The sequence below is a fragment of the Eurosta solidaginis genome, chromosome 2, assembly GCF_040869045.1.
Source record: "Eurosta solidaginis isolate ZX-2024a chromosome 2, ASM4086904v1, whole genome shotgun sequence".
NCBI lineage: Eukaryota > Metazoa > Arthropoda > Insecta > Diptera > Tephritidae > Eurosta > Eurosta solidaginis.
The window spans coordinates 270,589,215-270,607,712 of record NC_090320.1 but is presented as its reverse complement, the minus strand read 5'-3'; the positions used below and the strand labels follow the sequence as shown (position 1 = coordinate 270,607,712).

Genomic DNA, 18,498 nt, shown 5'->3' with positions numbered 1-18,498 from the left:
ATGTTATGCAATTTCTTAGTGAGAAGGAAAGTAACGTGTAAACGGAATGCATATTTGCGCACATTTTTGGAGTGATCATGTTAAGGCGGTGACACAATCACATTTTTCATATAGATGCGTTTAACACAAGCTTATGCATTCCAATAACATCGCCACAATCAACCAAGATGTTGCGTTTGTAAATATGAAGGAACTTCAGACTTGGCAATTGAAGTTTATTACGCCTTGCCAATTCACATACAAAATTTCGCGAAGCACTGTTGTAAACATTCTCCCTATACAACAAAAATACTTGCTAACATATTTTGTGTCATATTCGATTGTTATATTGCAGTTTTTAATTGTGAAAAATGTTAGAAAATTTACCAACCAGTGGGAAAAATAATTTCACTTGCAGAGTGTGCCAACACCCTTAGCCAAAGCAAATGTCAAATTCTTCTTCTTATGATTTGCTTGGAAAAATATGGGGAGTTGGCTACTTTTCAATATCAGATGGCGCTGGTGTCGCTCATTATACCATTCTCCATAAAAATACTGCAATCTACTCATAATGCATAAGCATCTGTTAAACTCATCTATATGAAAAACTGCTTATGTGTCGGAGCTGTTACTCTCTTTCAGGTTTACATAATTTTCATATTTATGCTTTACTTGAGAGTTATTGTGGTTGCCACTGTAAAATTTTAATTAACCTTATTAAAATGCTTAGATTCTAATTAGAATCCTTTTGTTTGAATTTGTCCTTATACTCCCCGATTCTAGTGTGGTAACATTCTTCACCACGGTAACGAAATCATGTGGCAACTTTTAAACCCTTTTGGTATTCTACCCGCGAAAGTAGCCGGATAATTGTTTACCCACAAAAGTAGGTGGTTACATCGAAATAACCACACAAAAGTTGTTGTTTAGAAAAAGGCAAAACTGAAAAATAAAGAGTTTTAAGCGCAAATAAGTAAATATAATAGTGAAAAAGGGTTGCCTCTTGCTATACATATTTGTTTATATTATGTACTTTCACAGAATAAATTACAATATACCTACATACATATGTAGAAACTTATCATGCATAATATGCATATACACATGGTCCCGTTTATTCGTTAACCTCGTATCTACAAGTGAGACATTTTCGGTAAAGCGAACACGGTTGCCACACCATGTTTTCATTTGGGACCATAATTCATCGAAAAAAAGGACCAAATTTTTGTTTTATTTTATTAGTATAAAATACAAAATTGTAGGATGTTTCCATATAAAATTTTACTAAACATAGTGAAGACTTTCCTTTAATTCAAGCTGAACAAACAAATATATATGCATGCAACCAAAAATGGTCCTATATTTTGACATAGGATAAGTCCTTGTCTTCCACCAACCAAACGTTGTGAACCTAGTTTTGGTCACAAAGCTCTTGGTTCTAGCATTATGTTGTTGATTGCAATGGAATAAAATGTATAGTGCAGTTAGGTTTTAGTAAGAAACGGTTCAAAATTTGCGTTCTAGTGTTGCCGAACTATGTATGTATGTGGAAAACTCAGTAAATCATAAATGAAACTAGGCAATTTTGTTAGTGCTATTTTTATAGATGCTTAGTTTTTCCCTTAACGTTTAAACTTCATATCAGAGCCTCGATTCAGTAAGTGTGAGTTTTGATCCTAGGCCTCAGGGGTTCTGCTAGCACCTACGGGAATAATTTTATACAAAACATTTTTTCCGAAATCAAATCTCTTTTGCATTTGCTTCATTCTGTCTTCGAGTTAAAATATTTCTTGTGCCAAGATACTTAGTTTTCAATTACCTTGCGTGGCTTTACACCACAATATTCCTAGAATTCCTTGAACTCATTGAGCTGGGTGAGAAAGATTTAAATATGAAAGTGCCAAACGAGAAGTAGTGCATAGAATTTCTTTGTATAAGTTTTGAAAGTGTTAGGCTCACGGCAGAGTGCTCGCTATAAGCTATGCTAGGCGAGAAGCAATTTTCATTTTCATATATTTTACATAGTGTTGTACAACCGATCGAAATATCTAGCCGTTATTAATATTATTATAAAACAAGAGTTTTTTTTTATTAGTCGGTTATTTCATCAACAATTAACGACAATGTGTTTGCCAACACTTTTCTTTTTAATGCCTGGCATAAATTATATCCTAGGTGAAATGTTATTGTTCTGGTACATTTTTTATGGTGAGAGTTCCATTGAAGTAAATTCAAAATTGTATGGGGGCTACCGAAAGTGTGGCGAATTTTTGGGCAATATTGTGAATTTTTACTTGAGTGAAAAAGAAAGAAAAGTACCAATCGTGGCTGCTGCCTAAAAAGGACCAAAATTGAAGAAAAGGGACCAGCGGACCAAATGGGGTTGGAAGGGACCACTTTTGGTCCAAATGGACCAAAGTGGCAACCGTGAAAGCGAAGAAAACTACCTTTCGAATTTCTCCACAGACACTGTTGAGTTTTTCGGTGATGACAGCGTTACCACTTGGGCCAGAACCGCGGATAAAAGAACTGGTAACGATATTCGGTTGCATAATGTTCTGGGTACTAATTTAATGGAAACGCTCAGAATCGGGGTGTTAACCTCGTCATTGCCCTTATAAATGTATGTTACGGGTAATTCGTACATATCAATCAAATTAGAAAATAAATAGAAGGTTGTTGAATTTGTAGAATGTTTAGCATTAGGGATGTTCTTAAACGCAAATTATATATTCATTTTGCGATAAAATTGGAACGTTTTGTTTTTTTTTTTATTTCGAATTTCTTCTTTAATCTTCTAATCAATAAAGTGAATAAAGGCAATTTAATTGTATGATATAGATTAAACTGAAATTTAAAGCTATGCAATTTAAAGCTAGTTTATGAATTATTTGCAAAATAAGATTAAACTCTATATTAATGAATGAATAAACATGTAATAGATTTATCATGAATCGGTGCTAAATTTTTATACTCAGTTGAGCAGAGCTCACAGAGTATATTAAGTTTGATTGGATAACGGTTGGTTGTATATATATAAAGGAATCGAGATAGATATAGACTTCCATATATCAAAATAATCAGGATCGAAAAAAAATTTGATTGAGCCATGTCCGTCCGTCCGTCCGTCCGTCCGTCCGTCCGTCCGTTAACACGATAACTTGAGTAAATTTTGAGGTATATTGATGAAATTTGGTATGTAGGTTCCTGAGCACTCATCTCAGATCGCTATTTAAAATGAACGATATCGGACTTTAACCACGCCCACTTTTTCGATATCGAAAATTTCGAAAAACCGGAAAAGTGCGATAATTCATTACAAAAGACAGATAAAGCGACGAAACTTGGTAGATGGGTTGACCCTATGACGCAGAATAGAAAATTAGTAAGATTTTGGACAATGGGCGTGGCACCGCCCACTTTTACAAGAAGGTAATTTAAAAGTTTTGCAAGCTGTAATTTGGCAGTCGTTGAAGATATCATGATGAAATTTGGCAGGAACGTTACTACTATTACTCTATATGTGCTAAATAAAAATTAGCAAAATTGGATGAAGAACACGCCCACTTTTTAAAAAAAAAATTTTTAAAATTCAAATTTTAACAAAAAATTTAATATCTTTACAGTATATAAGTAAATTATATCAAAATTCAACTCCAGTAATGATATGATGCAATAAAATACAAAAATAAAAGAAAATTTCAAAATGGGCATGGCTCCGCCCATTTTCATTTAGTTTGTCTAGAATACTTTTATTGCCATAAGTCGAACAAAAATTTACCAATCCTTCTCAAATTTGGTAGGAGCATAGATTCTATGACGGTAACTGTCCTCTGTGAAAATGGGCGAAATCGGTGGAAGCCACGCCCAGTTTTTATACACAGTCCACCGTCTGTCCTTCCGCTCGGCCGTTAACACAATAACTTGAGCAAAATCCGATATATCTTTACTAAACTTAGCCCACGCACTTACCTGAACTCACTTTTTCTTGGTACAAAAAATGGGCGAAATCTGACCATAACCACGCCCACTTTATCGATATCGAAAATTACGAAAAATGAAAAAAATGCCATAATTCTATACCAAATACGAAAAAAGGGATGAAACATGGTAACTGGATTGGTTTATTGATGCAAAATATAACTTTGGAAAAAACTTTGTAAAATGGGTGTGACACCTACCATATTAAGTAGAAGAAAATGAAAAAGTTCTACAAGGCGAAATCAAGAGCCCTTGGAATCTTGGCAGGAATACTGTTAGTGGTATTGCATATATAAATAAATTAGCAGTACCCGACAGATGATTTTCTGGATCACCTGGTCCACATTTTGGTCGATATCGCGAGAACGCCTTCACATATACATCTAAGGGCCACTCGCTTTTAAAACCCTCATTAATACCTTTAATTTGATATCCATATCGTACAAACACATACCAGAGTCACCCCTGTCCCACCATAATGGCGATATCTCGAAATGGCGTCCACCTATAGACCTAATGCCCACTCCCTCTTAAAATGCTCAGTAACACCTTTCGTTTGATACCCATATCGTAAAAACATTCTAGAGTCACCCCTGGCCCACCCTAATGGCGATATCTCGAAAAGGCGTCCACCTATAGACCTAGTGTCCACTCCCTCTTAAAATGCTCAGTAACACCTTTCGTTTGATACCCATATCGTACAAACATTCTGGAGTCACCCCTGGCCCACCCTAATGGCGATATCTCGAAAAGGCGTCCACCTATAGACCTAATGCCCACTCCCTCTTAAAATGCTCAGTAACACCTTTCGTTTGATACCCATATCGTACAAACATTCTAGAGTCACACCTGGCCCACCCTAATGGCGATATTTCGAAAAGGCGTCCACCTATAGAACTAAGGATTACTCCCTTTTAAAATACTCATTACCACCTTTCATTTGATACCCATATCGTACAAACACATTCTAGAGTCACCCTGGCCCACCCTAATGGCGATATCTCGAAAAGGCGTCCACCTATAGACCTAATGTCCACTCCCTCTTAAAATGCTCAGTAACACCTTTCGTTTGATACCCATATCGTACAAACATTCTAGAGTCACCCCTGGCCCACCCTAATGGCGATATCTCGAAAAGGCGTCCACCTATAGACCTAATGTCCACTCCCTCTTAAAATGCTCAGTAACACCTTTCGTTTGATACCCATATCGTACAAACATTCTAGAGTCACCCCTGTCCCACCCTAATGGCGATATCTCAAAAAGGCGTCCACCTATAGACCTAATGCCCACTCCCTCTTAAAATGCTCAGTAACACCTTTCGTTTGATACCCATATCGTACAAACATTCTAGAGTCACACCTGGCCCACCCTAATGGCGATATCTCGAAAAGGCGTCCACCTATAGAACTAAGGATTACTCCCTTTTAAAATACTCATTACCACCTTTCATTTGATACCCATATCGTACAAACACATTCTAGAGTCACCCTGGCCCACCCTAATGGCGATATCTCGAAAAGGCGTCCACCTATAGACCTAATGCCCACTCCCTCTTAAAATGCTAAGTAACACCTTTCGTTTGATACCCATATCGTACAAACATTCTAGAGTTACCCTTGGTCCACCTTTATGGCGATATCTCGAAAAGGCGTCCACCTATAGAACTAAGGATTACTCCCTTTTAAAATACTCATTACAACCTTTCATTTGATACCCATATCGTACAAACACATTCTAGAGTCACCCTGGCCCACCCTAATGGCGATATCTCGAAAAGGCGTCCACCTATAGACCTAATGCCCACTCCCTCTTAAAATGCTCAGTAACACCTTTCGTTTGATACCCATATCGTACAAACATTCTAGAGTTACCCTTGGTCCACCTTTATGGCGATATCTCGAAAAGGCGTCCACCTATAGAACTAAGGATTACTCCCTTTTAAAATATTCCTTACCACCTTTCATTTGATACCCATATCGTACAAACACATTCTAGAGTCACCCCTGGCCCACCCTAATGGCGATATCTCGAAAAGGCGTCCACCTATAGACCTAATGCCCACTCCCTCTTAAAATGCTCAGTAACACCTTTCGTTTGATACCCATATCGTACAAACATTCTAGAGTCACCCCTGGCCCACCCTAATGGCGATATCTCGAAAGGGCGTCCACCTATAGACCTAATGCCCACTCCCTCTTAAAATGCTCAGTAACACCTTTCGTTTGATGCACATATCGTACAAACACATTCTAGAGTCACCCCTGGCCCACCCTAATGACGATATCTCGAAAAGGCGTCCACCTATAGACCTCATGCCCACTCCCTCTTAAAATGCTCAGTAACACCTTTCGTTTGATACCCATACCGTACAAACATTCTAGAGTCACCCCTGGCCCACCCTAATGGCGATATCTCGAAAAGGCGTCCACCTATAGACCTAATGCCCACTCCCTCTTAAAATGCTCAGTAACACCTTTCATTTGATTCCCATATCGTACAAACACATTCTAGAGACACCCCTGGTCCACCTTTATGGCGTTATCTCGAAACGGCGTCAACCTATGGAACTAAGGATCACTCCTTTTCAAAATACTCATTAACAGCTTTCATTTGATACCCATATCGTACAAACATATTCTAGAGTCACCCCTGGTCCACCTTTATGGCGATTTCTCGAAAAGGCGTTCACATATAGAACTAAAGCCCATTCCCTTTTAAAATGCTCATTACCACCTTTCATTTGATACCCATATCGTACAAACACATTATAGAATCACCCCTGGTCCACCTTAATAGGGACATCTCGAAAAGGCGTCCACCGATAGACCTAAGGCTCACTCCCTCTTAAAATGCTCAGTAACACCTTTCATTTGATACCCATATCGTACAAACAAATTCTAGAGTCAGCCCTGGTCCACCTTTATGGCGATATCCCTAAATGGCGTTCATCCATAGAACTATGGCCTACTCTCTCTTAAAATACTCTTTAATACCTTTCATTTGATACACATGTTATACAACCACATTCCAGGGTTACCCCAGATTGATTTTCCTTATTTTGCCTCCATAGCTCTCAACTGAGTATGTTATGTTCGGTTACACCCGAACTTAGCCTTCCTTACTTGTTATTTATAAAAAGGAATGTGAGGTAATATCTTTCGTGCGTTATGGTTATTGTTGGGTTGTGGGATTTTTTTTTTTCTTGTTGCAAGTTATCTCTCAATAGTTGGGAAGGAGGAGAGAAGAGAAGCGTTTTTATTGCTTCTGCGGTTAGGTTGGTGTATTTCCAAACTTTCTTTATGTCCGTCTGCCCGTTAATACTGGGGAGTTTTTTTGGGGTTAAAGATTTTTTTTTTGGATTTTCTGGTTCAAGTTAATACATATGTGCATGAATTTTTTTGTGAAATGGGTAAAAGCTTGTACATTAGTGGCAAGCAAGAACCACCCCAATCCGGCGAGCTTAGACCTGGCTAATACTAGCATGCACGCTTCGCCACGCACAAGGCCTCGTCCGAGGTGATCCGTACTTGTTGTAAAATCATTTTATTCATACGTATCATCACAAAATTCAAAACTCTACATTTCGAAATTTTATTTTTTTTCTAACGCGTTCAGCAAATTAAAAAAGTAAAAACGTGGTCGTGGTCCGCTCTTTTCCCTTATTTGAAGGGCTGAATTCTTTTTATGAGAAATTTAGTATACCAGCTGTTATACAAGGAGAAAAGTCAGAACTTCATATTCATATTTTTCACTATATGGATAAGTAAAATATTCGTCGCTATAGGGCGCTTTCCTACTATTTTTCGCATTTTATCGCTTCTTTTTGGGGCAAATCGACGAATTTGTTCAAAAATCGACGAATATTTTACTTTTCCATATTGCAAATTCAATTTTTAAATAGCCCAAAATATTTTCTAACAAAAATAATAATAACAAGTAAGGAAGGCTAAGTTCGGGTGTAACCGAACATTACATACTCAGTTGAGAGCTATGGAGACAAAATAAGGAAAATCACCATGTAGGAAAATGAATCTAGGGTGACCCTGGAATGTGGTTGTATGACATGTGTATCAAATGGAAGGTATTAAAGAGTATTTTAAGAGAGAGTAGGCCATAGTTCTATGGATGGACGCCATTTAGGGATATCGCCATAAAGGTGGACCAGGGCTGACTCTAGAATTTGTTTGTACGATATGGGTATCAAATGAAAGGTGTTACTGAGCATTTTAAGAGGGAGTGGGCGTTAGGTCAATCGGTGGACGCCTTTTCGAGATATCGCCATTAAGGTAGACCAGGGGTGACTCTAGAATGTGTTTGTACGATATGGGTGTCAAATGAAAGGTGGTAATGAGTATTTTAAAAGGGTATGGGCTTTAGTTCTATAGGTGAACGCCTTTTCGAGAAATCGCCATAAAGGTGGACCAGGGGTGACTCTAGAACATGTTTGTACGATATGGGTATCAAATGAAAGCTGTTAATGAGTATTTTGAAAAGGAGTGATCCTTAGTTCCATAGGTGGACGCCGTTTCGAGATATCGCCATAAAGGTGGACCAGGGGTGTCTCTAGAATGTGTTTGTACGATATGGGAATCAAATGAAAGGTGTTACTGAGCATTTTAAAAGGGAGTGGGCATTAGGTCTATAGGTGGACGCCTTTTCGAGATATCGCCATTAGGGTGGGCCAGGGGTGACTCTAGAATGTTTGTACGATATGGGTATCAAACGAAAAGTGTTACTGAGCATTTTAAGAGGGAGTGGGCATTAGGTCTATAGGTGGACGCCTTTTCGAAATGTCGCCATTAGGGTGGGCCAGGGGTGACTCTAGAATGTGTTTGTATGATATGGGTATCAAATGAAAGATGGTAATGAGTATTTTAAAAGGGAGTAATCCTTAGTTCTATAGGTGGACGCCTTTTCGAGATATAGCCATAAAGGTGGATCAAGGGTGACTCTAGAATGTTTGTACGATATGGGTATCAAACGAAAGGTGTTACTGAGCATTTTAAGAGGGAGTGGGCATGAGGTCTATAGGTGGACGCCTTTTCGAGATATCGTCATTAGGGTGGGCCAGGGGTGACTCTAGAATGTGTTTGTACGATATGGGTATCAAACGAAAGGTGTTACTGAGCATTTTAAGAGGGAGTGGGCATTAGGTCTATAGGTGGACGCCTTTTCGAGATATCGCCATTAGGGTGGGCCAGGGGTGACTCTAGAATGTTTGTACGATATGGGTATCAAACGAAAGGTGTTACTGAGCATTTTAAGAGGGAGTGGGCATTAGGTCTATAGGTGGACGCCTTTTCGAGATATCGCCATTAGGGTGGGCCAGGGGTGACTCTAGAATGTGTTTGTACGATATGGTTATCAAATGAAAGGTGGTAATGAGTATTTTATAAGGGAGTAATCCTTAGTTCTATAGGTGGAGACCTTTTCGAGATATCGCCATAAAGGTGGACCAAGGGTGACTCTAGAATGTTTGTACGATATGGGTATCAAACGAAAGATGTTACTGAGAATTTTAAGAGGGAGTGGGCATTAGGTCTATAGGTCGACGCCTTTTCGAGATATCGCCATTAGGGTGGGCCAGGGTGACTCTAGATGGTGTTTGTACGATATGGGTATCAAATGAAAGGTGGTAATGAGTATTTTAAAAGGGAGTAATCCTTAGTTCTATAGGTGGATGCCTTTTCGAGATATCGCCATAAAGGTGGACCAAGGGTGACTCTAGAATGTTTGTACGATATGGGTATCAAACGAAAGGTGTTACTGAGCATTTTAAGAGGGAGTGGGCATTAGGTCTATAGGTGGACGCCTTTTCGAGATCGCCATTAGGGTGCGCCAGGGGTGACTCTAGAATGTTTGTACGATATGGGTATCAAACGAAAGGTGTTACTGAGAATTTTAAGAGGGAGTGGGCATTAGGTCTATAGGTGGACGCCTTTTCGAGATATCGCCATTAGGGTGGGCCAGGGGTGACTCTAGAATGTTTGTACGATATGGGCATCAAACGAAAGGTGTTACTGAGCATTTTAAGAGGAAGTGGACATTAGGTCTATAGGTGGACGCCTTTTCGAGATATCGCCATTAGGGTGGGCCAGGGGTGACTCTAGAATGTTTGTATGATATGGGTATCAAAATAAAGGTGTTACAGAGCATTTTAAGAGGGAGTGGGCATTAGGTCTATAGGTGGACGCCTTTTCGAGATATCGCCATTAGGGTGGGCCAGGGGTGACTCTAGAATGTGTTTGTACGATATGGATATCAAATTAAAGGTATTAATGAGGGTTTTAAAAGCGAGTGGCCCTTAGATGTATATGTGAAGGCGTTCTCGCGATATCGACCAAAATGTGGACCAGGTGATCCAGAAAATCATCTGTCTGGTACTGCTAATTTATTTATATATGCAATACCACTAACAGTATTCCTGCCAAGATTCCAAGGGCTCTTGATTTCGCCTTGTAAAACTTTTTCATTTTCTTCTACTTAATATGGTAGGTGTCACACCCGTTTTACAAAGTTTTTTCCAAAGTTATATTTTGCGTCAATAAACCAATCCAGTTACCATGTTTCATCCCTTTTTTCGTATTTGGTATAGAATTATGGCATTTTTTTCATTTTTCGTAATTTTCGATATCGATAAGGTGGGCGTGGTTATGGTCGGATTTCGGCCATTTTTTATACCAAGATAAAGTGAGTTCAGATAAGTACGTGGGCTAAGTTTAGTAAAGATATATCGGTTTTTGCTCAAGTTATTGTGTTAACGGCCGAGCGGAAGGACAGACGGTGGACTGTGTATAAAAACTGGGCGTGGCTTCCACCGATTTTGCCCATTTTCACAGAGAACAGTTACCGTCATAGAATCTATGCCCCTACCAAATTTGAGAAGGATTGGTACATTTTTGTTCGACTTATGGCATTAAAAGTATTCTAGACAAACTAAATGAAAATGGGCGGAGCCACGCCCATTTTGAAATTTTCTTTTATTTTTGTATTTTGTTGCATCATATCATTACTGGAGTTGAATTTGGACTTAATTTACTTATATACAGTAAAGATATTAAATTTTTTGTTAAAATTTGAATTAAAAAAAAATTTTTTTTAAAAAGTGGGCGTGTTCTTCATCCAATTTTGCTAATTTTTATTTAGCGCATATATAGTAATAGTAGTAACGTTCCTGCCAAATTTCATCATGATATCTTCAACGATTGCCAAATTACAGCTTGCAAAACTTTTAAATTACCTTCTTGTAAAAAATTTTACTAATTTTCTATTCTGCGTCATAACGTCAACCCATCTACCAAGTTTCATCACTTTAACCGCCTTTGGCAATGAATTATCGCATTTTTTTGGTGTTTCGAAATTTTCGATATCGAAAAAGTGGGCGTGGTTATAGTCCGATATCGTTCATTTTAAATAGCGATCTGAGATCAGTGCCCAGGAATCTACCTACCAAATTTCATCAAGATAGCTCAAAATTGACTCAAGTTATCGTGTTAACGGACAGACGGGCGGACGGACGGACATGGCTCAATCAAATTTTTTTTCGATACTGATGATTTTGATATATAGAAGTCTATATCTATCTCGATTCCTTTATACCTGTACAACCAACCGTTATCCAATCAAAGTTAATATACTCTGTGAGCTCTGCTCAACTGAGTATAAAAATTTCTAAACAAAATATTTTGTAACAAAATTTGGGAGGTTCGAAATTCATTTCAGACCTGTGGTCACATGTGCAATATTACTTAGTATGACCCATAGATTCAGAAACTGGATGTGCCTTTTCAACAATAAATTTGACCCACCCTAATTTACGTATTACTATTATTTCCTCTTTTACATTTCACTAGATTTGAGTGCATTACAACAACATCGTCACCTCTTCGAAAGTACCATACGTCAGTTTAAAAGCTTGCTGCTTCAACGCAGATCTGCTATGGATACCTTCCGAAACGTGGCGGCCATCATGCGACCTAAAATACACGAATTGAACTCTACAAATCCAATATGCTTAAATGCAGGAAATGTTGGTATTGTAAGGATCTCCGGTAGAGTATTGCAAAGCCCAATACAATTAATGGAACGTATAAGGGAATTGCGTGCACCGCAACGTAGTGCACGTATAACGCGTAGGGTTGGACAGACCAGAGGTTTCATATTGACTGTGCCGCGCGTTGCAAAAATCCAGCATTTGCAAGTTGGTAACCTCTTATACAATGGCACACTGCTCGGAGGTAATTCAAAGTTTGAATTTTTTATAGACGTTGGCCTCATTTTTCACATTCTCCCACCCACAGGTTTCCATTTCGAAAACACCTCTAGCTCTCACGAACCAATCCTCACCGTCCACTCTAGAATACGCACAAAAGTCTTAAGTACTCCCCAGCTTCTTACTCGCCATTCTAGTCTCCTCGCCGAACAAAGCGTGAACACAACTAACGTCACTTCGTTTGTGGTGCGTGATCTGAATGTAGAGCTCATCAATAATGTTTCCGTATCGACATTTTTGGATTCGTTATTTTTACGTAATCGTGATAGTAAGCTCAAAGGTCGACTAATAATGCAAGGCGATATAAAAGTGAATAAACTTCACACAACGCTACTCAACAATTTAGTTGTTACAGAGCTTTTCAATTTGAAGACACCACAAGTGGTGCATACGAAGTTATTGATTTCATCTGTAACCGTGAAGGATATGCAAGCGGATTTGGTGAATGGTTTAAATTTCACAGAGGATATAGCTTTTAGTGGGAGAGATGATATCATTAAAGGTGAGTTTATTTTGAAGAAATTGTAATATTTAAAATACAATTTTCTTTATTTCTCGTTTTTCCCAAAAATTTCGAAACAATTTTCGAAATTCGAATAGGTATTGAATTCTTTAAATTCTTATCTACATGCAAGCAACTACCAAATTTTTCGAAATTCGATTTTTTTTCGAAGTTCTAAACTCTTGAAACCCGAATACATTCAAAATTTTGAATTTTTTATCTGTACTGATCTTTTTGAAAGTTGCAAACTTCAAATTTTCGCTGTCGTTTTGATCACAACGACTCAAAATTCGAGTAATTTTAAAATTGTTTATAAAAAAAATTAATAAATACAAAGCGTGGTATTCTGCGAACAAATTGAAGGTCGAGCTGCTCTTCCAATTTGCGTCGTGCTCTTAATTTTTCCTACAACTTGGTCGGACGGGATCTACATGTTTTTACAACGACTCCGAACGGCATCTGCAACGCAAATGAGTTTTCACGGAGAAGTTTTTCATGGGAGAAATACACTCGGAGTGTTTGCCAAGCCCCGATTAGAAAAACTGTTTTCTAATTGAAAAAACCTGTTTCTAAATTTTTGATGTTGCTTTGCCCGGGACTTGTACCAGGGATCTGCGGTGTGAAAGGTGGAGCACACTACCACCACACCATGGCGGCTGCCGTTATTATCTTCGAAAATCCAGCCTTCACGGTTTTATTTCGAAAGTGGAATCATTTCAAAATGAACTAATTTAAAAAAAGGCGTTGTTGAATTTTGTCTCATTTTGGCATTAAATGTGCCAGAGAGAGACATTTTTTAAAGTAGAATAATTTTTGGTATAAATGTTATTTTCGAAATTATAAGTGTACATATGTCGTACGAATATTCGAAAATTGACATTTTAATTTTCCTTTTGTTCACCAAGATGTGGGATAATATACAAAACTTCAAAATTTTTTGGGGTATTATTTTCAATACCCTTTTTATTTTTGAAATTGTATTATTGAATATAAAAGTTTTTATCGAAATAACTATTTTTGAAGCTAAAAATAAAGTGCTGCGAATTCGGAAATCTTCATTTTTAATTTCGTTTTGATCACATTGGCGCAAACCATGCAATTCGTTTTGAAGTTCTACATATTTAGGAGTAGCTACCAATTTTTTCGAAAGAAAAACTGTTTTGGGAGCTTAATTTATTTTCGAAAAAGTTATTTTAAAGTTCGAATATTTTCGTTCCAAAATCATATATCGTTTTGGGATATCTTCCGAGGACAAATTAATTTCGAATTCATAATTGTTTTTGATTTGAGCCCTACATTTTAAACGAGTATACTATTCGGAAATGTCCATTTTACTTTTGTTTCACAATAGAGGAAGAAAACTTGCAACATTTTCGAAATAGATTTTTTTTTAATAAATTTGACTGTTTTCGAACAAGTTCCAAAATCTTATATGTAATGAGCGCAAATAAAGAAAATAAAGTTCTTAAACCAAGCATGTTTTCATCATTTCTTTGTAGGTGCTGTCGAAATTCAGCACATGAGTATTTCCGGTGATCTATTAGTGGACTACAAACCAAAAGTGAAGCGTGATATAGACGAGTCGGATGCGCAATTTCAACAATTTTATACGGGCAAAGTTATTATTAACGGTTCCTTGACGGTGAATAAGTTGAAGCGTGATAATATTTCGAGAACTGCGGTCAACGTTAGTGGATTGCCATTTTCGGAGTCAATGTTGAAGGAGAAATACCTATTGAAAAATACCCCACAGGTAAAAAAGTAATAAAATATTTGTTTTTTTTTTGTTAATTAGCGTCTTCACTATTTGAAAAACAAAGTTTTTTTTGGAAACTATAGCCGTTTTGGAATATGTCTTATTTCGAAATTATATGTCGTAAATCAATGTTTAAATTTTTTTCGCAAAAGAGTAGTAGAAAATTTGCAAACTTTTTTAAATTGGTTTTCGGAAGCTCGAATTATTTTCGGTATTCGAACGAGTCTGACAATTTAATATCTTTTGGATTATCAGACTCTTTGAAAGATCAATTGCTTTTTTAGAAATCTTTTTGTTTGAAGCTCGAATTATTTTCGAAATTCTTAAAAGTTCATAGGTCTTACAAGTTCTAGTATTTTTCAATATCGATTTATTCGAAAAATTCTAATTCTTTTATTTACTGAAACTTTTTTCAAAATCAGAACTATTTTAATTCCCGTTTTGTTTGAAATATTGCATATGATAACTTCCAACCTATTTAAATCCGAATAATTTTTGATGTTCATTACAAAATATAGATACCATAAGACTTTAGTTTTTAATTTATGTACATATATGAATTTCGATAACTTTCGATCAATATACATACGTGTTGTTTGGGGGGGGTGAAAAAGTTGCTCGGAATGGACGAAGTATGTTCGTCCTCACGTAGAACAAATAATAGTCTAAGAGCCCGTGACGGCCAGACCTTTGTCATTTTATAAAAGTTGAAATTTCGTCAGTGCATACTTCCAACTGAAGCAGGATCGTTGGTCTATTATAAAACTTGAGTCATGGTGGCTTTAACAGATATCGTTAAAAATTTTTGCAGAAAATAGACCTTTCTTTCGTCATTTTATAAAGACTGATTTTCATATATGGTCTTCGTCACGATATAAGAAGCCACTAGCCTTATTGCCAAACACTTTACATAGTGGCTTTGCCCAGCCAGACACTTTTTGTAATGCAAAACTGTACTTTTTCATGAAATGAAAGCTGAAAGTTTTTTACGGCAAACAAAATTTCAAAAGTTTTTTTTAAATATTCTGTATTCGAATTTCAGTTTAAAATTACTTCGATGTTCTTTGAAGTTTAGAAGAATTAAAAGTGTCTGGCTAAACAAAGCCACGATGGAAAGTGTCTGGCAATGAGGCTAGTGGCTTCTTATATCGTGACGAAGACCATATATGAAAATCAGTCTTTATAAAATTACGAAAGAAAGGTATATTTTCTGCAAAATTTTTGAACGATATCTGTTAAAGCCGCCATGACTCAAGTTTTATAATAGACCAACGATCCTGCTTCAGTTGGAAGTATGCTCTGACGAAATTTCAACTTTTATAAAATGACATAATGATATAATTTTGAAATTTGTGGAGAAGTGATCTCCACCCCAATATAAATATGCATTTCCCCTCTCCCTTTGATTTTCTATTGACGCTGCGACTGAATTTACATTGGACAAATATGCCTAAGTGCTTTGAAGAAATAATATCGAGTTTTCGGCCTATAACAATCGCATCGGTTTGAAGCTCTCTTAAGTTACAAAAATTTTCCCGGTTAGCAATGACGAAGAGAAGCTTAATTATAACGGGTTTAATTCTGCAGATAGCTCATTACATAATCCCTCTACGTGTGATGAGAAAGGATTGATTTCGCATAATTTCCCTTTATCCTAAGGTTACCCTTCAAAAAACGCGAGTACTCTATAAATAATGTAAGGAATACTCCCTTGGGAGTATAGGACTGCTCCAAATCTAATCTGTATTCATACAAAAAATGTGCTCCAATTAACATTGCGATGTCCTAGGAGAGGAGTAGGTGATCCCACTCTCGCTTTGTTTGTGAGTATTCCATAGAGTATATACGTGAGAGTACATTCCAAAATACTTTCAATGTAGTACTCCATGGAGCACCCACAGAGGATCATATTCCAAAGTACTCCAGAAAAACTACTCTATGGAGTACCTGCGAAATAGTACTCTCTAAACTGCTCCTGAAATATTACTCCATGAAGTACCTACAAAAGATTACTTGCGAAACTGCTCTCAAAACATTACTCCTTGGAATACTAGCAAAAGAGTACTCGCTAAACCACCCTCAATGGATTACTTAATGGAGTACCTACAGGAGATGTTTAAGAAAGTACTTGGGAGTAGTTATGGAAGAGTACTTTTAAAACCATCGCTAGAGAAGAAGCCACCCAAAATAAAACATAAAATTTATAAAAAAAAATCATATTAGTTTTTTTATTCACGCTAAATAATACAAGAATATTCGTAGTATAAAATATAAAAGTTGTATTGCCCCTCTTCATTTACATGTATGTGTATATTGTTATAAGTAATTTGTATAAAATGCTTCAATTAAAAATTAACATCAGAAATTCAGTCATACAGTTATTTAAAATTGTAAATAACAAATATTTATTATCGACATAACTAACTGATAACTTTTATTTGGCTAAGGTTTTTCTCCTCATGACTTGTAATTATTGAAACTAAAAACAATATCACAAACTCATTCAGAATGGCAATTAAACAAATAAATATGTTATTTTTGCTTTTTCTATTGCATATGGACATATATTACATTTAAATGTTAGCTTTTTTATTTGTTTCCTTTATTTTGCATACAATTATGCGACTCTTTATATTTTATGTCAAAATCCTAAATATGGAATTATAAAACCCAAATGCATTTACAAAGATATTCAAACATAATATTCATTGTTCAACCATTTGAAAGTTCATTAAACTTATATTTTCTTAAAACTATGTTTTTATAAACATATTTATATAAAGATCCTATCGAGTTAGATATAATTCCATTTATTCTTCCTTTTTGCATACTTTTTGGGGCATACTCATAAAAAGATATAATAATAATTAATTAATAAATTAATATAAATTCATTTGCTTACAACTATTTTTAAACATTTATGCACAAAAAGTTTCTTTCGATAAAATTTAATTAATTTTTTCTTTATTTCATATATATTTTTTGTTTTTTCTTTGTGTAAAACGACGAACTTTAAAATACATAAACGCTTTTTCGAAGCTAATAAGAGTAACTATCACAATTCATTTCATAAATTATTATAATTTCATTTACTTAAAACTATTTTTATACATATATGTACACAAAGTTTATTTTCGCTTAAATTTAATAAAATTTTTCTTTATTTCATATATTTTTGTGGTTTTTTTTGTTTAAAATGACGAAACTTAAGATAAAAACATAAATGCATTTTGGAAGTTAATAAAAAATAACTATCACAATTCATTTGATAAATTATTATTATTTCATTTACTTAAAACTATTTTTATACACATATATGCACAAAAAATTTATATTCCTTAAATTTCATTTCTTTTTCTTCATTTTTTTATTTTTGTTCTTTGGGTTAAACGTCAAAATTGAAAATCAGAAACATAAATTCATTTTCGAAGTTAACAAAAAATATGTATCGCAATTCATTTGATAATTTAATATAACTTCATTTACTTAAAACTATTTTTATATACATATATTTACATATAGTGCTTATTCGTTTAAATCTATATTCTTAACTTTTTGTTTGTTGCTCCAAGCATGTCTAAAGTGCCGTTTTTTGCTGCTTGAATTGCAAGCCTTAATTCCCTTTCTGCATTAGGAGAATGATGGCGAACTGCAACTGAAATAAATATAAAAATTTTTAATATATAAATTATAGATTTAGCAAATTCGGTTTATTTGTTCAATATCTATTCCGACATCTGAGTGGAAGATTACATACAAGATTGCAATCTCGAAAACTGGCGAGAAACACAAATATAAACATGTAGGAAAACGACCTATAAACAATCGCAGTGATGGCATAACAGTATATGGATTGCAACATGAATCCCGCGGGCTCGATGCCCAGTCAAGGTGGAAAGAAGTTTTTCTAATTGCCATACAAAACATATTGAACATGTATGGGGGACCTACATAGCACCACTGGCACTACCAATAGCATTAGCGCAATAACGTAGTGCCGCGCTT

At 36.0% G+C, this 18,498-nt stretch overlaps 1 protein-coding gene across 1 annotated transcript in view; it reads left to right on the top strand.

Annotated features, from left to right (window-relative positions):
* The window catches only part of fs(1)M3 (female sterile (1) M3), a 56,309-nt gene that overhangs the window by 31,433 nt on the left and 6,378 nt on the right, over window positions 1-18,498 (top strand). Inside the window, exons 7-9 of the mRNA XM_067767991.1 lie at window positions 11,817-12,200; window positions 12,264-12,737; window positions 14,237-14,490. Coding sequence (XP_067624092.1) covers window positions 11,817-12,200; window positions 12,264-12,737; window positions 14,237-14,490 — 1,112 coding nt within the window. The remainder of the gene's footprint in view (window positions 1-11,816; window positions 12,201-12,263; window positions 12,738-14,236; window positions 14,491-18,498) is intronic.